Consider the following 25,257-nt stretch of genomic DNA (forward strand, 5'->3'; position numbering starts at 1 on the left):
TATTGTAATAGTATATGTCTTTGATTCTATGATACACAAGTTACATAATGTAATTGTCGTGTCCTCCTTGCAACATTCTTAAGACATTCTAATAAAACTATGTACAATGAAAAATGTGTAAAGGATCATGAAGAGGATGAGGGATCAGACATATTATATAATTTTATAGCTATAACAGTATTAGGATGAGGGATCAGACATATTATATAATTTTATAGCTATAACAGTATTAGGATGAGGGATCAGACATATTATATAATTTTATAGCTATAACAGTATCAATAATTAACAATATCATTTTTGAAAACAACCAGTTGATATAACAACCAAAATCTGTATTAATGCTACAAGACAATGTAAAACTAAAGCCACCATATATGAATTTCAATGAAATAGTACATATTTGTTTAAAACAATTGTTATTGTGTTGGTGTCTGTGGATATTTTGTGTATAACCTTATTCCTTCTTTACATATTACAGAGTTAGCTCCCCTGTGGGTAAGTATTGTTACGTCATTTTTTTGAGAGCGCAATTAAAATCGTTCTCTCCAAAAACTATGACGTTTGCACTCGCAAACACATAACCTGCAAGGGCATATAACTCAGTAATATGCAAATACAGAATATGTCTTAAATATGTATTTATATTTAATAAAATAAACAATATATATTTACTATTTATAACGGGATCTCTTTTTATCTGAAGTACATGTAGTATGTCACATATACACAAAGCTAAGTACAATGTATAGCATTCAACTATGAATTTTACAGCTACATTGATTGTCCTAGAGATAACATTTAACATTTTACACCTGAAAACAGTATTATTAACAATGTCATGTTATACAGGGGCTCTGCTCCCTATACAAATGTACAGGGAGTGGAGCACCTACTGGGTATATGGCAAGATCTACCGTCATTTGTCAGTCACAAAGACAAGGACAAATCTGTGATGGATCATACTAGATCACATTAATTTTTTTTCTAAATAATCTTAAACTTGAACTAAGGATTAACTAAATTGGTATGATAGAAAGGTACTACAATATAATAATAAGGTATGGAAACATACCTTAAAAAACGAAGTGAATTATTTGAGACCACATTGGAATATTATTATGTTTGAAGTACTGGTATAATGAACAATTTGTATAATGACTAGTAAAAATAATGTTTTCAAATTGTTCTTTTATGCTAAAATACCATACATACATACATGCAATAAAAATTCCTGTTTCACATTATTTCCATGAAGCATTTCTTGAGCATGTCTGTTAAATTTCATTTAAGAAATTCTTCATTGTGTGTTGTCATTACAAAAGGCGAAGTCTTCATGCAACGACAAATAAATTTTCTTAAAATTTTTGGCATCGTTTAGCTGAATTAAAGTTGCAGGAAAAAAAAGTAAACTTTGTCAGTGTCTGAAATCATAAAGCAGTAAGAGAAAAGTGGTCCATCGAGTACTTGCCACTTTTTTGTCATAGATTATTCTCGATTTTCATTGTGTTCCTACCTAATAAAAGCTGGCAATTCCATGGAACACGCAGTGAGGTAAAACAAGTCCATTTAATACACATTGTAACATCTTTCATTTTATCAATGGTAGTAAAACAGCATGAATCCCTTCAGTACATTAATACCTTGGATATAAGTATTAACGTTCAGCTAGTACGCATAAAAATATTTCTGTATCTGAATATTTGGCTTTTGATAACTGAGGAAATGAAGTTGATAGTATGTTGTAAGCAGCAGCGTCCTTAGTGAGAACCAACATCAATGAGACTCTCTGTTTGTTCACGGTCCATATCACGCACCCTATAACACAGAAATAATAAAGGTTCAGTTACAAGTGGTTCATTGATCATAACTACATGTACATTGAACCTTTAGTTACCCAAATGTACATCCTTCAGTTGGTACTATGAAGATTGATAAATGAATATGATAACTTTAAAGTTGCTCCACCGCCGACAGAGCATAAATGATATTCATTATTTGAACAATATTTGGTGTTGTATTGTGTGTATTTATGTATAATTAACACAAAAAATAATATATATATTTTTATTTTGCCTTTGGTGCATGCACAATCAGTACTTCATTCCATATAGGATATAGTGCATCTGAATTTTTTCGGGATGCAATTAATTATTGTTCATATTTTCAACTTTACTTTCAATTAGAAGCTCAAACTTTTCAATGGTGGTAATAGTGTAAAGTAAGTTGATTTTGTAACTTAAGAAAAATACTAAATCGTCTGCGCCTGTTTTTGATAGTGAAAAAAATTCCAATTGTCAGCGGTGGAGCATCTTTAAACAATGAACAAATATTAACATTGAGTGATGTTAGAAGAAACAAAAAGTGACAGCAAGAATAGGAAAAGATACAAAGATTAGGTAATTCAACATGGGCTTTAGAATTGTATACATACAAGCATCCGTAGCATGATATATTTGTTGAAAGTCTACATTTCTAAATAGTTTAAAAAATTACAATTTAGTTAAAAATTGTGAGCAGAAACAGTAACCACAAAACCAAACAATATTTTATAAAAAAGTACTTCACATTGAACAGTAAACATGTCAATCTTAAAAATATAAATCTCATATGGTTCTCAAATAACTTTTTCCAATCACTTCCGCATTTAATGAAGTATTGAGTACCTACCTTGGTAAAACAGGTCTCCGCCGACAAATACAATGAAGAATTTTCTTACATCCTAAAAGCACTGGATCCCAGTTTTCATAATGTGTTAATAATGTCACCCCAAAAAAGGCCACAAATACAGGTACTGTCCCGACGTAAAACATCCATGTGTATTTTACCTGATAACAGAATAAATCATGTATCGTATTGACATAAATAAAAATATTGTCAAGATCTATGAAGGACAGTGTTATATACATATTATGAGAGTAAACAAAATGAGAAGAAAAATTAAATACTTTTGGCACGTTAATGTACTTTGACTTCAGGATAGGTCAAGATTACTCATGATCGATGATATACAGCTTTAGTGCCTTTTGATTTTTGGTTTTTAGCTGTTATCCGTGTCTACATTTGGGGCATTTGGGATTATGCAACTATTATTTCTGGACTCAATGACATAAACTAGAATATTATTTAGGGTATATAGAGTATATTGTGGTAATATTTACCTCTTTTATAATGATGTCAGCCATCATGGTGAGTGGGATGGTAAGACTCAGGGACAATGTACCAATTAGGGATGACGTTAGAAAACAGCCCCTGAAAATTAAAGAACCAATCAGTGATGATGTTAGAAAACAGCCACTGAAAATTAAAGAACCAATCAGTGATGATGTTAGAAAACAGCCCCTGAAAATTAAAGAACCAATCAGTGATGATGTTAGAAAACAGCCCCTGAAAATTAAAGAACCAATCAGTGATGATGTTAGAAAACAGCCCCTGAAAATTAAAGAACCAATCAGTGATGATGTTAGAAAACAGCCCCTGAAAATTAAAGAACCAATCAGTGATGATGTTAGAAAACAGCCCTGAAATTAAAGAACCAATCAGAAAACAGCCCTGAAAATTAAAGAACCAATCAGTGATGATGTTAGAAAACAGCCACTGAAAATTAAAGAACCAATCAGTGATGATGTTAGAAAACAGCCACTGAAAATTAAAGAACCAATCAGTGATGATGTTAGAAAACAGCCACTGAAAATTAAAGAACCAATCAGTGATGATGTTAGAAAACAGCCACTGAAAATTAAAGAACCAATCAGTGATGATGTTAGAAAACAGCCCCTGAAAATTAAAGAACCAATCAGTGATGATGTTAGAAAACAGCCCCTGAAAATTAAAGAACCAATCAGTGATGATGTTAGAAAACAGCCCCTGAAAATTAAAGAACCAATCAGTGATGATGTTAGAAAACAGCCCCTGAAAATTAAAGAACCAATCAGTGATGATGTTAGAAAACAGCCACTGAAAATTAAAGAACCAATCAGTGATGATGTTAGAAAACAGCCCCTGAAAATTAAAGAACCAATCAGTGATGATGTTAGAAAACAGCCACTGAAAATTAAAGAACCAATCAGTGATGATGTTAGAAAACAGCCCCTGAAAATTAAAGAACCAATCAGTGATGATGTTAGAAAACAGCCACTGAAAATTAAAGAACCAATCAGTGATGATGTTAGAAAACAGCCACTGAAAATTAAAGAACCAATCAGTGATGATGTTAAGAAAATCATGTATGAAAAATATAAAGAACCAATCAGTGATGATGTTAGAAAACAGCCACTGAAAATTAAAGAACCAATCAGTGATGATGTTAGAAAACAGCCACTGAAAATTAAAGAACCAATCAGTGATGATGTTAGAAAACAGCCACTGAAAATTAAAGAACCAATCAGTGATGATGTTAGAAACCAGCACCTGGTTATTTAAAATATCATTAAATTCAAAGTCACATTTTATAATATTTTAGTGTGGGTAAGTACCAAGTCATCAATACAATCAAGGGTATATATCATTTCATTAACAGACTTAGTAGGTAACATGATTCCTTGTAATAGATTTAAGCACAATTTATTTTTAAATGGTTATAACATGAAACAGTATGTGCCTGATATTGTCCACTTGAAATTATCTATCTATATATACCACTTCTTTGATGCCAATTCTTTAAAACAGAATTTAAGGACTTAACAGTAGACAGTATTTTTAATCTTTGTGATTCATAAATATGGTCCAGGAGGTGCGAGAAATTATACATACTAGTAAGATTAAAAGACCTGGATCATGAATCAACTTACCAGAGCCATAAAAATTCAGACAGCACAGTTCCAATGATACCATTTAATGCTATATATAACCACTGTTCTCCGTCCGGCCACTCAAAGTCCTCCGACCCACTGTAGTGTAACATAAAGAAGCCTGGCCAGAGTAGCAGCATGCAGAAAAGACCCACAAACCCTGAAACACACAATGAGGCTAAAATCTAATTGATACAAAAACATAAAACCTATGGTGTTCATCTTTGGTACTAAATGCTTAAATATACAGTCAAACCTGTCTATAAAGACCACCTAAGGGACCCAGAAGTGATAACATGTGGGGACATCTTAATCACTCCCCTACAGTAGCTCCAACAGTTATTCAATTGTTATATTACAAAACTAGAGTTTTTATCCATAATTGTTATTATAGATAATTACATAATTTTGTTAGTTTTCTGCTTCATGTATATTATGCCATGAGATATATGTATTTCTCTCATACCTACATGTGTAACTCTAGCTAGTCTCTAACAATACACCCATGTTGCCTGGAGCTGTTATGGTAACCCAGCAGTTATGACGTCACAGCGTCAACAAAATTAATATTTTCTTGGAACAATTTAAAAAAAAAATATTTCAGAAACTAGACTGGGTTTATTTTCAATTTAAAAAAGATACTAAAAACAGGATTTGCTTTGAAAATATCACGCAATTTTCATGTATAGAAAATTGACTTGAATTGCAGTTGCGGTGTTTTAGAATTTATATCAAAATGAGTGAAAATCTTGGGTAAAATTCCAGGGCAAGCCTTGGGCTTCACAATATTTTGCAAGCCTAGGGTAGAATATCCCTATTCTTCATATCCACATATGAAAGAGTCTTATATAGCTAGTGTTTGTTATAACCGTGTTTTACTCTACATTAAAAAAACTTACCAAAGAACATTGGAATGTCAAGTTTATCTTCGTGATCGACACGGCGTCGCAGGGACACTAGATAAAGAGCGTACAACATAGCACCACAGAGTGCCCAGAGAGCTCCGACAGGTACATCAGCCTCCAGAGACATGTCTGATAAACTCACCATCACAATGCCTCCAATACTGTAACATAGGGATACATATTGTTCTAAATGTTCAAATATTATAATTATTATAATAACATTAAATAGTAACATTTATTGCATTGTCTTCTAAATCGCAAAATACATGTACATGTATAATGATGTAATATTAATAATTATCTTATAACTAAGAATACATCACAAGGAATACATCACGAGGAAAACATTCCGATCTCTCCAATACTGTAACATAGGTAACTATTATAATAATATATACATATAGTCTTCTAAATGTCTAAATATAAATGTAAGATTAAATTATGTCATACATGTATATGTAGCTATGAATACATTCGTTCTCTCCAATACTGTAACAGATAATATATATATTACAATGATAATTGAGAATCTTCTGCATGCCAAAATATAGCAATGAGCTTAGGAATATCTCTCAAATAGGGAGTGAATGTCACAAGCTCAGACATCTAGTAAACCTGTAGTAATCGAGCTAGATGACAGCACAAACCAATTTATTTAGTCGGGACTTACCTTATAAGGACTGTTACTAACTTTGACATCGTAAATCTGTCGGCTCCTGAGCTAGGGTAGATGGCAGCACACACCAGGGTAAATAGACCGGAGGTAGAGGATAATACATTCACCACTCCTGCTTCTGTATCCAGCAACGCTAGTTGGTAGGCATAGTTACCAAAGAACCACTGTAAAAAACATAGTAACATAAACAACGACTGCTAATAATAAACAACACATTCAAACAACACTACACTGAAAACTGGGACGGCTATTGTTACTTAAAGAGCTGCCATTTATAAAACATCTCAACTATCTTGACCATATGACCACAACCAGTGTACATATATGTCACCACATTTACATGATTGTGTAGCACACTTTCTCGACGGCGAAGCGTACAGATACTGTTTTAATCAGGTGGAACTAGACAATCTGCAGACATTATTGTTTCTCATCACATCACAATGAATTTCCAGCCAATGAAAATCGTTCCAGGTCATATAACACTAGTGACACATGTAAAAATATTATACGGGCAAAATCATTGGATATCAGGCGAATTATGTGATAAAAGAGTGACATAGGTAAAAATATTACATGGGTGGAATCACTGGATGTCAGACGGATTATGTGATAAACAATACTAACATATAGAGTGTAGAGAAGCAATCTACACAAAGCTTCTTTAGTTATTTACTCACCATTAAGCAGAAGAGGAAGGCCATCTTGGCCACCTGTTTTATCGTAAGTTTGCTCATAGCTCTTAATCTTGCTTCTTCTGCCCGCAGAGAAGCGGAATACGACAGTCTGGCAATGACCGCATCTTCAGCATACGTCTCTGTCAAAACAAACATTATCATATTAGTACTGATACTACCAGGATAGAATTTAACTCAAAACAGTTTTTCAGCAGGCAGGGTTCCCACTATTTTTTGGACCAGAATTCATGGCTTTTTCAATGTTTTTAAAGGACATTAAGTGAAATTCAAGTCATGTTTTCACACTTTCAGATATATTTCACAAGTTGTGTTTTTATTTTTTAAGAGTAATACAACTTGAATAATGCTGATTGTACCTATTCCAACATAAAACTACATTTATTATGAAAGAAAACGATGAATAATCTATATCTTAACATTGGATTGTTTGTGTAGCTTCCTTCATGCCTCTCATGTTAAGAGTTTAACAAATACATTTGTTGCTGATTGGACACAGTTTGATAAATTAAAGCAAGTAATAAAATTCAAGGCTTTATCAAAGTATTTCAACAAATTTCCTTGTTTCTCAAGGTTTTCCCTGTCCTGATGTTTTATTTCAATTTTCCCCACTTTTTCCAGTTTTCAAGGTTGCGTGGGAAACCTGAGCAGGGAATAATGCTTACTACTGATGTAATTTTTTTTACTATTAACTCTCACATGCAATAAAAATAATTAATTTTTGGACTATGATGATCATGTTCACTATCAACCTGAATGCTTCCAAACCTTTACTTCTTAAGGACAATTTTCGTGTGTGTGTTTTTTTTTTTTTTTTTTTTTTTTTTAAATATTTGTCCTGATGCAGATGGATCTACAGATTTCAGAAAATAAAAATGGCACGAAAATAGAGAAAAAAAACCAATACCACATACACAACTATAGCATCAACGACAACAGAAACCCCTGAAAATCTCATTGATAATTAACATCATTGCCACAAAAGTTCATCATGTGAGATAGACATAATTATAGATGTCAACAATTCACCACTTTAATGTACATACCTGAGAGCTGTCTTACTTCAGAGACTTTACTAAATCTAACAGATCTGTTGAGGGAATGGTCTGAAAGATATAATTATAATAATATTGTATCATAGTCTACATGATTGTATTAACCACACCAATCAAACCACTCCATGTCAATTCAAGAGGAAGTAGTCCAGTACCATTGTCAGATACTAGTTCAATTATATTTTTCTGAAGGATTAAACTAAAAAATAATCTTATAAGTTTATTTAATATAAATAGTAGTCCATCCTTACATGGCAGCGAGCCGGTCCTTGATGTACATATTAGCTATATCTATATGAAAGCCATACACAGTTTTTATTGCTTTTTATTCTGTGTCCACAAATTCAAACAATTCATGTAAATTGTCCACAAAATCCAAACAGCCTGTGGAAATTGTCTACACATTCCTATAGTCCATGGAATTTGTCTACACATTCCTATAGTCCATGAAAATTGTCTACACATTCCTATAGTCCATGGAAATTGTCTACACATTCCTATAGTCCGTGGAAATTGTCTACACATTCCTATAGTCCATGAAAATTGTCCAAACATTCCAACAGTCCATGGAAATTGTCCACACATGTAGCTGGGTATTTAATCCTACAGTAACTGCTAATAAGTCTGTATATTATATTTGTGCTGTATAGTTAAATATGTGTTACTGTTCGTATCCTATAACGTAATCTTGTTCGTTTTGTATGTCTTGATAAAGGGGCAGATCGCCTCGAAAATTGGACAATTTTCTTTGTCCACACTGTTGGAATTACTTCCTTGTCCCATATTTATCATTTGAAGTAATTTGTATCCAACAGTGACTAGATATTGAATCCTGCAGTGAGTGGATATTGAATCCTGCAGTGACTGGATATTGAATCCTACATTAACTGGAGATTCAATCCTACAGTGACTGGATATTGAATCCTACATTAACTGGAGATTTAATCCAACAGTGACTAGATATTGAATCCTGCAGTGACTGGATATTGAATCCTGCAGTGACTGGATATTGAATCCTGCAGTGACTGGATATTGAATCCTGCAGTGACTGGATATTGAATCCTGCAGTGACTGGAGATTCAATCCTACAGTGACTGGATATTAAATCCTGCAGTGACTGGATATTGAATCCTACAGTAACTGGAAATTCAATCCTACAGTGACTGGATATTAAATCCTACAGTGACTGGATGTTGAATCCTACATTAACTGGAGATTCAATCCAACAGTGACTAGATATTGAATCCTGCAGTGAGTGGATATTGAATCCTGCAGTGACTGGATATTGAATCCTGCAGTGACTGGATATTGAATCCTGCAGTGACTGGATATTGAATCCTGCAGTGACTGGATATTGAATCCTGCAGTGACTGGAGATTCAATCCTACAGTGACTGGATATTAAATCCTGCAGTGACTGGATATTGAATCCTACAGTAACTGGAAATTCAATCCTACAGTGACTGGATATTAAATCCTACAGTGACTGGATGTTGAATCCTGCAGTGACTGGATATTGAATCCTGCAGCGACTAAACATTAAATCCTGCAGTGACTGGATATTGTATCCATACAGTGACAAGATGTTAAATTCAGACATACTTACTGACAGCAGAATCATCAGATTCTGTTCCACTTGTTTTATCATCAAACTTTATTGGAATAAAGACCGGCTCGCTCTGAAAATGAAAACAAATACATTTTTCCCCCAATTTAAAATTCAGCAAAGCAAAGTAATTACATTCAAATCAGCTTTGATAGAATGATTTTTAGCTCATCAATTCACAACATGTTTCATGGGAGAAAAAAAAGATGCAGTCTAAAGTCTCACAATATCACCTTGTGTAACTATAAATAGCTATTGATAATACTCACCAAAGCATCAGTATCTGAGTTTGAATTTCCAGCAGTGTTACTCTCTGCTGGAGGTGTAGAGTTAACTTTCTGTGTTGAAGAAAAAGAGTCAAGAATTTATTTAGAGCTGTCAATTATCATGAAATTATACATTGTGAACCGACAGAATGTTAAATTGTATGGAAGTTTTCACTGCCAGATAAAGTATGCTTTCCATTTTTACAGGGCTCGAATTTCTGACTATTTTACTTGCTTTTTGGAAGTATAGATATATATCAGAATAGCAAGTGAAAAAAAAAATATGCACTTGCTTATTTTAGCAAGCGATTGTGAAAAATCATTTTAATGGAAAATAACGGGACACAGTTCTTACTATAATGTTGTTGATATTCCTATACACCGCCCGCCCGGCAGTGTTCAATCTACGATTATTTTTCGTGGGTCCTTTTCAATGGTTTTTTTGAAAACCATGGGTCCCACAGTGTTATAGATACCCATTCCAAGAAATTTCATGGGTCCTTTTAAAATTCTGTGAGTACAGGACTCCGGATGTGCACGTAGATTTATCACTATACACCTAATGATCACACCATCATGCAAAAACAAATGATCTTATACACAACAAAACTAATTTGAACATAGATATCTAATTATGAGTAAAAAGATATTTCAGATGTATGAATTTAAGACACTTGCATTTCTCAATTAGCCAATAGTTTCCCCCCTATAAATATATTGAGAGAGAGGGGGGTGGGGAAGAATCAGCTAGCCAATAGTTTCCCCCTAGAATTAATCAAGAGGGGGGGGATAATAAGCTAGCCAATTCTTTCCCCAGGAAATAAAATCAGCTAGCCAGTTTTTTCTCCTGGGAAGAAAACAGCTCGCCAAATCTTTCCCTGGGGAAACTATAAGAGGGGGAAAGAAATAGCTGCTACACTGGTACATAACAACGACTCCATATCATGCTAAAAAATCCCTGGTTACCATTTTCCTGATCATAGTTATTTTGTATTTGCATATTACAGAGTTATCTGTCCTTGTGGTTAGGTATTGATTATGAAGTCATGTATTAATTATGAAGTCATGGGTTTGCGAGCATAACGTAATACTTTTCAGAGGAAGCGACATGAATTTCACTCACAAAATAAACATGTTACAATGCATACCCACATGCAAGGAAGGTAATGCTGCAATATACAAAGACAGAATAGATAATCAAAGCTACTTACCATATTACCGTATTTACATTGATATCGCCATGGCTCCCAAATAATAAAGCCAACCAGGTACAGCACGAACATGCTTGTCTTCGAATAAGTTGTGAAAAATGGCTTATTGAAATTTTTCTTCTTAAACAGGTACTGAAATAATCACATAAATAATCACATTAACTTCTTTTATTATAATATGAAACATATACATATATATTAGATATGCTCCGATTTTCAACCATCCTCATTGGCTTATGTTATATACACTGTTACATGGAGAGCTACATTTAGTAATACAAGTTGTTTACATGAAGGGCCATATTTATATATATTGATGTTTCCATTTTTAGAAAACATATTGACTTGATGTTTCTTATTTATTATTCTTTAACATGACGTCACACCAGAGTCAATGTTTCTATTGTGACATCACTCCCAAGACGATATTGGGATTATGACGTCACAATACCTGATGGCAAGTTCTTTGGGAAGATGAAGTTGAGTCATTCTCCATGCATTTCCATATTACCTACCATTAAAAATAATTATCATATCTAATATAAAAATCAAGGACCTTTGTTTCTGTCCATATGGTGTTATGTCGTCCTTGTGGAGTTTCAAATAATGACCTCGGGCTTCGCCCTCGGTCATTATCTATTCTACGAGGGCAATATAACACCATATGGACCTCAACAAAGGTCCAAAATTGATATATAGGAAATAATTGAAGTACCATGGGATACCTGATAATCTTTGTGCCAGACTATTGTCTCTATTATGGGTGATTGAATGACTTTAAAAGATGACATATCCTGCACTTATGTCAGTGGGAAGCTTAAGCTTGGAAAGAGTAACATTCCATCAGCAATGGAGATATATGTATATATTAGTACCACAAATAGTACCACACAAACGTTATCTAGTATCATTTCTATATATTCCTATAGACTTTACAATTTAGTCACAGATATATTTACCTCTGTGAGCTCTGCAGATGCACACCCAGATGAGATCTGGTTATACATTCGTTGTACTAAGTGTGTTTACTCACATACTGTCTGGGAAGTTATATCTAACAGTGTGTTTCTCATTTCAGTCAAGAGAAAACATATGAAATGATTAGTAGCATCTGGCTTTTGCTTTACAAAATGACGATATATTATAAGTTTATCATCATATAAGGTAAACCCAAGTAATATCGACGTCAGAAATCAAATGGTGACTTTGCCACACACCTTCAAAATCAAATCTAGACTGATCAACAGATCAATCTACAGAACGATGTTACGTTCAATTTAACTAGGTGGTTACCGTTTTCTATAATTTAAGTAAATTAGAAGCTAAACATACTTCATGAAAATTTCTATAAAACGAATTTGTGTTGAGATTACCTCAGCAGTTTGCTTTCTAAAAAGTGTAGATGGACTCGATCAAGAGTAAATCGTAGATTGTCAAATAACCGGAAGTTGTTATAAACTACTGTTGATGTAGCAAAGGCGATCAAGTGCTTGAAGCGAACCAAGTAAAAGTTATGTGTTGTCGAAAATATATCTGGTTAGATCAAATAATTTCAGTGATAAGATATTTTATAATGTTATTTCTAAGATAAATAGGCATGTCTTTGTATTAAGAGTGTGAAATTAATTTTCATTGATAGAATAGGCTTGAAATGAAGGAATATTTCATGTGTATTATGAAGGGAGAGAAACACTCGTCAGATATTGTCCTATTAAATTGAATGATATGTCAAAAAAATGTAACAATTGTAATGTAATTGATACAATTTATGAGATCTTTAGGTTTACACTAAATATCAGTTAATTTAGTGCAACTTTTTTTGGCAACGAATTTATTTTACAACTAAGATATGGAAAGGTATGTCGTGGTGGCCGAGTGGTTAAGGCGTTTGACTCGAAATCAAATGGGCTATGCCCGCACAGGTTCGAATCCTGTCCACGACGGTATATTTTGTATTTTTTTTGTATATTTCAACACCACCACAAATTATTTTGGAAGGCTAAAATTGCGGACGGGATATATTCAAAATATGTATTTGTGTTTTATGATGTTTATGGTTTACAGAAAAGGTAAACCAGCTAATTATATACAAGAAAATTGTATTGGGCTAAGATGCAAATACATATCGAACTATTTAACTCGTGTAATCATATTACATAGCCACTTATGTTATATCCTCTATTTATAAGACTCTTTCATATATATATTATTCCTAGAGCGTAGCAAGACTCGAGACTTGGTATGCTAAGGTCTAAGATTTTACAATATTTTGTTATCACAAGGGTATATATAATATTCCTATCCTTCATATCCACATATGAGAGTGTAATAATTCTGATTTCTAGAGATTTTTATTACATTTTTTACGATTAAAATATCCAGCCATTTTGGAAACTCTGTAATTAATGTAATAAGTTCAAAGAAAACCGAGATTGCAAAGTCATCTATGCGTGCATGAAAATTGAAATACTTATATTAGTACAGCGGATTGTAGAAAAATACTTCACTTTGTGATAAAATCACCAAATTTGGTATACACATACTTTTCAATGTATTAATCAATATTAGATATGGAGGCAATCTCAAAAAACATCACTTCCGGTTTTTTTCAAGATGGCCGCCAGACGCCATTTTTGACATAGAAAACATGGATCGGTAGTATATTTACATTCGAAAAAGACTCGGAAGATGCTTGAATTAATAACCTAGACGCATGAAGCATTTTTAATCATAATCAATTTAATAAATTAGTGCATTTTTTATTGAAAAATGCAAATTACCCACCACTTCCGGTTTGAAATTCAAAATGGCTGTCATTTCATGGGAGCTGTTATCTTGTAAAGTTGATTCGAAACGCGTTCTCAAATAATGAACATAATGTCATAAAGCACACAGTTTCTTTAGAATGGATTTTTTCACCTCTTATTTAATCTTCCTTTTCAATTGTCTGTCTATTTATGTTCAAATATTGTAGGATTTGTCTCATCTTCAATTTTCATTGTTTTTGCAGTTTCCTTCACATGCGCACAATGCTGTGCATTCCAATGAAAATTTCAGGCACTTACAGGCCTTTTTGCAGCCAGTTTTACATCCACACTTTATTAATTCTTGTGCTGATGTGGCGACATCAGGAAGTTTTGTCCACAAAGGATTCCATCCACTTGTTTCTTGCTTCCATCCCCAGTTAGACGGTGAAGGTAGTTCTTGAATTGGCTCAAGACATTGCCCCCATACATAGCCTCCTTGGAAAACTGCACGTTTCGCATGCTGCATCAGTGAAGCTTGGGTTGGTTGTAATGAATCCATGGTACGATTCTTATGAGTAAATAGTTGTTTCCTTGCATCATTGACATAATTGAGTTTGCTACTTCTGCAATATAACATTACCACAAACCGTTCCAATACCATCATGTCATCCTCGTTTATGCTCGCAGGACAGTTACTTAAATGACAAAGTGTTGTTGTCAGTTCTTGATCAGCATTCCATGTATCCCACGCAGATTTCTTGCCTCTTCCATTAAATGAAGAGACAGTATCACATCCTGTGAAAGCGTGGAACAGCGGTAGTGCTTTTGCTTTATCATTTCCTAAGGTGTTAACCATGTCATGTATAGGAAGAATGCTGAAATGCTTTCCTACGCCAAATGATATCCAAAGTTTGTCAATTTTCATCTTGGTGTAGTTAGACAATGCAAGTACGACTACATCTGTGTCCACTGTACGAAGATTCACACTTTGGTATTTGTTTGCAATGTCTGCGGTATGAACCAGCATTCGAGTGTCGGCCTCTTCATGATTACAAACAGATAGTGAAGTAATTCCTCTCAACTCTCTACGATTGGATATCACCTTTTCATCACAGGTCACAATGAGGTCGATATGACTCTCCGTTACAGAAATTTTCTCAGCCAGGAATTGGAAGAGTTCTGTTTTGTTGTTGTCATTGCGAAGGAAATCAGACCAGCTGCTAGGAAGTGGAGTAGAACCACAAACACGTCTTCTTGTTCCTGCTTCTCTTTGAACTCGAATGGCAGCTTTCAAGCTTTCCTCTCTATAGACATCAAATACAACATCAACACGTTCGACGCTTGTGTTCTGGTTTAAAATGTACGGTATGAATACTTTGTCAGCATACTCGTCAAAGGTTTTTGCTGTCCCAGGTTGCTTAAAGTTAACAACAGCCGCACCATCAAATACTACAGCTTGCACCTCGTCATCAGGATGATCTTGTCTTTGTGGTATAAGTACGTCAAGGCACTTCATCAGGTCTGATTTGGTTGTGTGGCGAAGTTGTCCATTCACCGATAAAGAAGGTGGACAACTTTGGTTTTCGTGTTTGAAAAATTCTTCGAGGTTACCATTTCTTGTTTGACAGGCGATGTATAACTTTGCAAATAACGAACAGTTGCTCTGTATAATTTGCAGTTTCTGTGAATCTCTTTTCACAATGACTTCTTTGGGACTTGAGAATAGTGCCAGTTTGTTTCTCTTTATGGTAGAAAATACAGATGTTGTTCTTTGTATAAGTCTCTCCTCAATGAATTGTTGAAACTGGTCTTTTCCAAGGTTTTGGATTTCATTTACAGTTTTCAGCACACTCGAGGTTGCAATTTCTTTTGAGTCCAGGATAAGTAAGTCCTCACTTTGGTCCAAAAATGGATTTCCTAATTCCTCAAAGACAGTGACCAATGACTCCACATCATTCAAAAACTTTGTTTGGTAGCTCGACTGCTGTTCGTGATGTCTGAACTCTTCTGAATTATCAAAAGAATTAGCCATGTCATCTTCAAACTCCTCTACCAATCGTGCTATTTCGGGTCCAGCAACCATCCATCTTCGTAAAGCGCCAGGATTCTCAGTGAGTCCAACAGCCCCTCCATCAGCCTTCACAGTGGCATTGTTCTGTTCATGGGCATGATCTATTGCTATGGCTGAAAACTTTCTAGTTGTCTTCTTGACAACAAAGAGGCCATTCAGAAACCAAGGGATGAAGTTTTGCTAGGTTTTCCATGTCACGTAGATGCAGTGGCAACCATCTTGCATAGTTTACATGGTTTAAGGCAAAGAACCATGGGATCATCTTTTTCAAAGCATCAATGTTTAAAGGAAAATTGCGTTCTCTGATCGATCTAACAAAGAGAAGGACTATCAGTTCCATATCAAGTACCGTATTCCAATACTTAAACTGAGGTGACAATTGCGATCTCGTTTCTTTCCAATCTTTGAAATCTGGAGGAGGACCGTCGAGCATATTGTTTTGAAAAAATTCAGCATGAGCCTTTTCTTGAAGAATGTGCAAACATGCTGCAGTAACTTGGTGTGCATATCTTGTTCTTCCAATATGGGTTGCTTTCAGAAATGAATCGGCCATCCCAGACGTTGCGACTTGTGCTTCAGTGAGTGCAGAAACCCAACCACTACCATTTAACCAATCACCGATAGTTTTCAAAGCTGCCATTTCTATATGCAGGCCTCCGAACATAATCACAAATCGATGCTCACCATATGATGTTGGCCAATTCCACTGTACCAGTTTTGCCAATGTGAACAATGGCTGATCAAATGCAATGACAGGAACCTGACCTGGATTGAGTGTGTCAACAGCTTTCTTAATAATATCCATACCATGTTTAATCATTGCTGTACTCTTGGCTTCTTCATGGAATAGGGGCAATAAAGCAGAGACGGCCAAATGTGATTGGATATCTTCCATGTTGTTGGAATGAAATGATGACCATGTTATATTCTCTCTGTCATTATCAGTGCTGTCAATGCAGTCCTTGATTCTTCCCAACCACCTGAAATGGATAAGAAATTATTGTAACAGCTGTCTATTACATTTATCCCTTAACATCCCATCTAAACAAGATCGAATAGTGTGTCTACAGACAAAGTCATGTTTTTAACAACGATTAATACATGGAATAAGCAAAATATAATATTTATATAAATACCAACATGTGAAATAATATGTATATAACAAATGGGCTAGAAATGCTTAAATGAAATATTATCAGCATGAAGGTGTTGTAAAATTTGTAATAATTGGATATCTCATTGAAGAGAATACCATGTTTCTATAACTGTAAGTACATACCTTACTTCATCTCGATATGAAGAGGATATCATTGATGAACACTCCTGAAAAATGTGTATGGACATGTCGGGGACATCTGGCACTTTGTTTGGCAAACTGGCTGGCGGAACATATGTGTATTCCTCTGGTAATGGACTAACAACTTTACCACCTATGTGGTTGTCTGGATTTCTCGAGGTAACATAGCTTCGTGGTATACCAGGATTTTCCTCTGAAGTGTGTTGGAAGAGCGAAATGCCTGTACCGTGGAAAGAATCTCTCGATGTAGTTGAAGAAGGGTTGTGATCTATATTGTCAACTGCCGCCGTTGTGAAGAGGTCTTTTCTGAGTTTTGGGGGACAAACTGCTGCTTCTGTTTCATACAGTTGCCATACTGATTCAGCAAGTTCAGTAGAAATATTTAGTGCCCTGTCATATGAAATACTTAGACCTAATCTGTAGAATTTGTCAACAAGCTCACGTTTTCTCGTTTGACTGTGGAGAGATATGCCAATATAGATACAAAGTGGAGTTTCCCGAGCTTTGTGGTGGCGATGAGAATTAGCAGTCTCCTTAACTTTATGATGCATATTGTATTGGATGATTTGAGCTATTGACAAAGCCGCTTGTGTATAAGACTGCCTCTTAATATTTGGGCCTTCCAAAAGCATGTTGACCAATGTAAGGAGAGAGGATGACAAAGATGACTCCTGACATTTTTTATCAAATGACCCGTTGAAGATTGACTGCTTGCCTAATACATCCCGACGAACTTTCTTAGCAGTTTTGACAAGATGGCTAGCTTCTGTGTCAAAATCTTCGTTGATTACTCTTCGTAATGCTGCGCCAACGTCGTTGTTGAAAACAAGTAAGGTATCACTGCCTTCTCTATGTGCCTGCAAATCTGGAATTTGACTAAGGATTCTTTCTTTGAGTCGCGTGGTATGGACTTCGATGGCTGGTATTTCAAACTTAGTTAAACTCTGGCTATACAACTCAGATATGTCAGCCATTCGCAATACTGTTTTTTTTTTTTTCATTTTGTCTGGATTCTTCTATATAACTAACTATCTCTGCAAGAGCTATGCCATGAGCTTGATATCGCGTGTTTTCCGATGGTGACGTCGGTGAAAGAGAGGATCTGGATTTGTTGTAGAGCTTCACCAGGCATTTTGTGTGATATTTGGCATCCTGAGCTACCATATCTCCAGAACTGAGTTTGGCCAACAGTTTTTTGTCTTGAAGCTTGATAGCACATTCCCTAACGCGGCTGTCCACATTAAATGTGCTTGCATCGTGCATCTTGTCAGATGATGCCGAGTCTTCACAGAAAAAAACAAATATCCTGGTCTTTTATAGTTGTACCTTGTTGGCACTCCCTGGTATATTTCGTTTTAGTTGGTGTTTCAGTAGATGTTGTTTTTCTTTTTTTCAGCTTGTGTGAGTTCTTTGTTATTAAATTTCAAGCTACATTTCTTGTGCCATTTTACTTTGTGATTCCATAGTGCCGCTTCAATGCCATCACCTTCATCAAAATTTGGCAAAGGTAACGAATCTATGTTGATGAATTCTGAAATGTTTTTGGAAATGGATTGATAGCCTCTTCCAATATCCGTCCTCTTTGAATTTGCGGGACATTTTAATTCTTCTTCTGTCTTTTGTTGACAAAATATGCATTCATCCCAGTCGAAATTAGATACTTCTTTTTGTGGTGGTCGGATTTGGCTTAGATTGCTTAAAGGAAAAGGCTTTGCCATTTTTCTGCAATGAAATAAAGTAAGTAAACGCTTAGTCATTTTTTTACAATAATATAATTGTAAATTATCTTAAAATTTACTTAAAATAAATAAGAGATGTGTAAATAGCTTAAAACTACTTTTTTCTCTTATTTTCGAATGATGGATCATAAAATTACCCGGAACTTTTATCGGGGTATGAATTTGCCTGTGCACCGAAAAAGTTGACATGGAGGGAAATTACAAATTAATGACCCATTTGCCATGATTTTTTTATGAAGTGTTCCAACAAAATTGATTTAATTTATCACAAACCCCTTACCTATCAATTCTTAATGAAAATAGAACCCAGAAAGATTCAGAAAACAAGATGGCTACTTCATTATTCAGAGATCATCATTCAAGATATTTATAGAAATATCGATACTTTTTTTAAATCTGAAAATATCATTAAAAATTGTATTACATATTTTTAACAGATTAATTATTAATGATATGTAATTGAAAACAGTGAATTTGATAAGTAAAAAAAACAAGGTTTACTTACCTAATTTGGTTGTGCCCTTGTTGACCTTTTCCATGGTGTACAAAATGTGTCATGCAATAAAAGTGCCCTATTTAAAAGTTCCTTATATATTTGATAGGAACAAAGAGGGCAAATAACATTTTTTAACATTTTTAAAAATCTTTTTGAAATTTTTATGGGTTTTTTGGTCACAATTATCATAATCCAATTCAGTCTTAACCATAATATGCATGTTTTGTCAATTTGGGATAAATAATTTCTTATGTGCAATCCATGCTTGTTCCCGGGCAATCTTAAATTTCAAACAAATCTAGAAATTTCCACTTCCCAACCGTCATATGAGCACACTGGATAATTAACTGATATTTGTTAACTAATAACTAAATTACATAGCATTTAACACTACAATATTAGCGAAAATATACAATTTAAAGGTATATTTCCTCAATTTTCGAATTAATGGCGGCCATCTTGGTTTTTACCGGAAGTAGATTTTTTTTCGCGATGCCTCCATATCTGAATTATCGTTACATTCCATAGGTCTCATATACCAAATTTCATGCTTTTATCACAAAGTGCAGTATTTCTTTGAATTTGGCTCTTATCCGCTGCACTGTATAATGTAAGAAGGTAATTTCGATATTGCCCTTTTAGTGCTATATCACTGAAGCATGCTGCCGAAGACACCAAGCAACACACCTCACCCGGCCACATTATACTGACAACGGGCGAAACAGTCGTCCCACTCCTTTTATGCTGAACGCTTTTATATTTGTGTGTGAAAAAAATATATATTTGTGTGTGATTTTGTTTTAAATTTGTGTGTGAACAAAATGTCTTTGTCCGCGTGAAAAATATATTTGTGTGTATTTTTTTTAAATTGTGTGTGAAAAAGTAGTTTGTGCATAAAAGTATATATTTGTGTGTGATTTTGTTTTGTATTTGTGTGTAAAAATCACACAAAAGATTTTCACACACACAAAAAAATCTTCAACATAAATTTTATATTTACATATAAATATAAAAAATAGGCAAACATTTATTGTTTTTACACACAAATTAAATATATTGAACACATATAACGATATATTACAAAATATTTTTTTCTTTACACATTTTATTTTAATTATTGAATTTTGCCACGTTCGGCACGCCATCTAATAGTTTTGTTCGTTTCGATGTAGATGCCTTTTGGATTTCAACTTCTTTGAGGTCAACATAAGTTGTTTCTTGAGCATCGCAAATTTCGAAACCGACATACGTTTTTATTATATGGCAGTGTGTTTTGCTCGCTTCTGATTGGCTGAAACTACACTTTTCCGCCACCATACTATACAATTATTTTCAGGTGGATACGGTGAGTTTTCAACCCTAGTAAGTGATATATCCCGAGGCCGGAGGCCGAATGTTATATATCATTTCCGAGGGTTGATAGCTCACCATATCCACCTGAAAAAAAGGTCGATATCTGTTTTATTATATGGCATTTACAGGGTATTAACCCGGCTATTCAAAAAGACTACAATAAACAGGATGATATTTGCAAATGCTCTTTTTACAAAAGTATAGTTTATCCATTACATGTAGTATATGGTAAATATCCAAATGCTTCTTGCTAATGAGAACCGGAGTATTTCATCGCTGCATTAACTGCCCGTCCGGCATTCTTTAACGTTTTCCTTAAATTGAAGTTCGCAGTTAATCATCGTTGATCGCAGTAAACTTGCTGCTTTCCGCCATATACACGTTGTATGTTGCCGACTATCATAATGACGTCACAATTTAGATTATCACGAACTCATTGAAATTAGGAGACTCCCGTTACGCTATTTTTGGGTACGACTCGACGTCAAAAGTGATTATGACGTCACATCTAAATGGAGTTTCCCTCTATTTATTTTTGACACAGGTTACTGGACTCGCAAGAGGTATCTGGACTGAGTCCAGTAACCTCGCGTGCTTTTCGCCGCCGATTTCTGAGTTGATATCGCAGTTGATGAATACAAAATACAGCAAAAACAACAGTCATATAATAATATACAATTATCGAACTATTTTCAGGTGAATACGGTGAGTTATCAACCCGAGTAAGTGATATATTCCGAACTATGCATTGTGATGTCATCCCAGGTTGATATAAGATTCCAAAACTCCCAGGTCGTACCGAAATATATAGAAATCCTGCATTGTGACGTCATTTTACATGACATCACAATCACTTTACAGGTTGATATAAGATTCCATTGGGCCCAGGGCGTACCCAAATATAGCGTCAAGGGAATTTCCATGACGTCAAAAATCTATTGTGACGTCATCATTCAGCGAGATGTGACGGAGAGCAGCTAGCAGGTTTACTGGAGTCAATGTGACCCTGCCAATATCTGTGTGTACATTTTTGTCAGATTTTTCAGATAACAAGTAAAATGTATTACGTGGTGTTTTCTATTTTATTGATATTATCAGCCTTCATTTTTCTCTTCGAAATAATTCAACAGGACTACTCAATACCGGTGAGAGGACCGGGCTACTCAATATCACAGAGAGGAGATACATGTATTTAAGGATTAACCTCTTACTTTGTTTAGTTTATGAGATGATAAACCCAATGGAGCACGAGGTAAATTGCGTAAACGCGAACCATTTACGTACAATTTACCGACTGCTCCATTGGGTTTATCATCTCATCAACTAAACAAAGTAAGATGTTAATCCTTGAATTTACAATATTTTCTTTAAACAATAAAATCAACCAGAACATCAGATACAATAATTTACCTTGTGTTATTCGCCGTCAAAATTATACTGCCGTCATGTTTAACCTTGCGCAACACCCATTCAGAAAAAGTGCGCCGTTTACTGACAGCTTCATCCGCCCTTTTTTCTATGACGTCACAAAAATACAAAATGTAGTTCTTATATGTCAGTTATTTTATTCAGGTCAAATAGCAATAACATGTTCAAAAATTAAATCTGTTTTATTGTATGTCTCCGATTGTCTCGTACACGTGTTATTTGTAAACATTGACACGCGATTTTGTGGAATGTCAATTGTTTACATGTATTAATACGCACTGAATCGGGCCACGTTCTGCACTCAAGTAATTATTGGGAAATATATATTTACAATTGCCAATGTTTCTGTATTGATAAACTAAGTTGGAGCAGATCTGTTTATTTTCCAATGTAGCAGTCGTAATTTACATATGTACCTCGTGCTCCATTGGGTTTATCATCTCATATAAACTTAACAATGTAAGAGGTTAATCCTTAAATCTAGCCAAGGGGTGCCACATCATGTATGCAATTCCATATAATAAATCACCGTATCAACCTGTTTTCAGGTGGATACGGTGATTTATCAACCCTCGAAAGTGATATAACCCTCGGTCTTCAACCTTGAGTGATATCACTTCCTCGAGTTGATCAATCACCGTATCCACCTGAAAACAGGTCGATATTTGTATAATATTACATGTACATGTATTGTATTACTAGGATCCACTGTAATGTAACATTGACGTCTACATATTTCAAGTCCTCCGAAGTTTTTATTCATCATTGTCCCAATAAGTTAATTGTTATTGCCACATATTTTTTATCGCCATGCTATTTTCACCCTTAGGATTCAGAGTTATCTGTTCTTGCGGGTAGGTATTGATTATGATGTCATGTGTTTTCGAGTGTAACGACATGCTTTTCAAAGAAACTGTCACTATCGTTACATACTCGCAATTGAATGAGAAGGTGATGAATGTATTAAATAACTGACTTTAATGACTGATTATCGTGAACTGGAAATGTGTTGAATAACTTACTTTAATGAGTGACCGTCGTGAATGAAAAAGAAGGGGTATCACTTTGGGCCGTTTTACAGCCACTCAGTGATAAGCAAAACATTTTACATGAATATACCTTATAATAGGGTCACCTGCATATTGTATGCTGTTCAGAATGTCCGATTTTTGTCTGCGTTCATGGTAATTGCATAGGTCAAAGATCAAAGGGTGAAAATTAATATTTTCATTGTTTTAGTCCTAATTAATTAAATATCAGAATAGAGATAACATTTTTTGCAGATTTTGTCTGTAAATATTGGGTTTGCGAAGTTCAGTTCAGAAAACTGATGAAAAGTTCAAAAAGTAGATCACAGTGACCTAGTTAAGCATTTATTCCATTTCAGCATTAAAACCTTTAATATTTTTGTCTGAAAACAAGAATTTTTCAAAGATTTGATAGCTTGAAATTGATGTTTAGTACCGCATAAGGATCTTGACATAAACTGATTAAGATGATTTCATCCTAGGGTCACATTGGCCAGGTCACGTGTATAAATTAGGTCACATTCAATGAATGGTATCATCTGTCCACTATGCATATGCCGTTTTCTCATGTTTAAAGTAGGATTTTAATTTTTTTAGACTTGTTTTATGAGCTTAATTTCAAGCAACGCCTTCACTGAGTAGGGTGTTAGAATTATGCCTGCTGCCCCACTGCATGATCGTGAAAGGCGACGAAATTTGGAATCTTAATTTCGAGGTTGAGATGAAAATATCTTAAATGTAGTTTTTTTTCCCAACCATTTCAAAGCTTTAGAGTAATGTTTAGCACTTGATTTGTATTTTGTCAGATCGATTTTTGATTATATCCTAACGACACATTTACTGGGTCACGTGTAGTGTATGAATTAGGTCACATTCAATGCATGTTATTGTCTGTCAACTAAGTATCTTCTGAATTTTCCATGTTCAAAGCAACTGTTTAAGCATTTTAAGTTTGATGTAAGAGAAAATATTAAGATACACCTACATTGCAAGTATGATGTTAGAATGGTGCCTGCTGCCTCATTGCATGATCGGAAAAGGCGACTAAATCTAGTATCTCAATACTAGTGGCTAACTAGTTAAAAAAAATATTGGATTTCAGTCTCAAATATCACAGAGAAGGTTTCTTTCTCACGAAAATCTTCCTGTCACTACAAACCAGTTAATAATAGTACAGTGTAAGACAATACTCTCTTATGGTGAATACTAGATGTTAAATACATGTACATGATATTGTTTGGTAAAGCCACGAGATAAAGGTTCCATATTTAGTCTCATAAAACAAACTTAAACAACTTACACGTGTGCTTTATATATAGAAAATCCAGATGATACATTTAATATGACCTAATTCATCCCCGTCACCCAGCTCATATGACCCTAAGCCGCCACCATCTTAACCAGATCATTATAGAACCTAAATAAAGCTCTAAACGCCACTCTGAAGCTATGGAATGGATCATCTAGGTAACAATGAAATTAAGATTCCAAATTTAGTCGCCTTTCATGCAGGACAGCAGGCATTATTCTTACATCCTTCTTAGTGAAGGCGTTGCTTGAAATTAAGCCCATAAAACAAGTCTAAATAATTTTAAATCCTTCTTTAAACATTGGAAAACAGCATATGTTTAGTGGATAGATGATACCATTCATTGAATATGACCTAATTTATGCACGTGACCTTGTTTGTTGTTTGTTTGTTTGTTTGATTAATTAACGTCCTATTAACAGCTATGGTCATGTAACGACGGCCTCCCATGTGTACGGTGTGTTGCGTGTATGTTGTGCGAGGTGCGTGTTTTGGGAGACTGCGGTATATTCGTGTTGTGTCTTCTTGTATGGTGGAACTGTTGCCCTTTTTATAGTGCTAACTCACTGAAGTATGCCGACGAAGA

At 34.7% G+C, this 25,257-nt stretch overlaps 1 protein-coding gene and 1 non-coding gene across 2 annotated transcripts; one reads left to right on the plus strand and one right to left on the minus strand.

Annotated features, from left to right (window-relative positions):
* On the minus strand, nucleotides 1-12,210 carry LOC138310129 (solute carrier family 35 member F5-like). Its single transcript, XM_069251259.1, has 12 exons — nucleotides 12,163-12,210; nucleotides 11,204-11,335; nucleotides 9,996-10,064; nucleotides 9,727-9,799; nucleotides 8,113-8,172; nucleotides 7,052-7,188; nucleotides 6,366-6,535; nucleotides 5,690-5,856; nucleotides 4,791-4,950; nucleotides 3,162-3,252; nucleotides 2,671-2,828; nucleotides 1-1,818 (listed from the first exon to the last, which is right to left on the minus strand). The coding sequence occupies exons 1-12, from the start codon at nucleotides 12,208-12,210 to the stop codon at nucleotides 1,761-1,763; spliced, it is 1,323 nt and encodes a 440-aa protein (XP_069107360.1). The 3' UTR covers nucleotides 1-1,760.
* Nucleotides 12,211-13,064: 854 nt separating this feature from the next.
* On the plus strand, nucleotides 13,065-13,146 carry Trnas-cga (transfer RNA serine (anticodon CGA)). The gene has a single exon. It is a non-coding gene; the product is annotated as a tRNA-Ser (tRNA).
* The last annotated feature ends 12,111 nt before the right edge of the window (nucleotides 13,147-25,257 follow it).

This window comes from Argopecten irradians, chromosome 16 (assembly GCF_041381155.1).
Source record: "Argopecten irradians isolate NY chromosome 16, Ai_NY, whole genome shotgun sequence".
Classification (NCBI taxonomy): domain Eukaryota; kingdom Metazoa; phylum Mollusca; class Bivalvia; order Pectinida; family Pectinidae; genus Argopecten; species Argopecten irradians.

Coding starts and splice junctions, on each gene's coding strand:
- LOC138310129 (XM_069251259.1), bottom strand. CDS start 12,210: ATGTATAACCAGATCTCATCTGGGTGTGCATCTGCAGAGCTCACAGAG. Junction 11,336..12,162: donor CATCTGCAGAGCTCACAGAG/GTAAATATATCT, acceptor TGATTATTTCAG/TACCTGTTTAAGAAGAAAAA. Junction 7,189..8,112: donor TGAAGTAAGACAGCTCTCAG/GTATGTACATTA, acceptor TTGTTTTGACAG/AGACGTATGCTGAAGATGCG.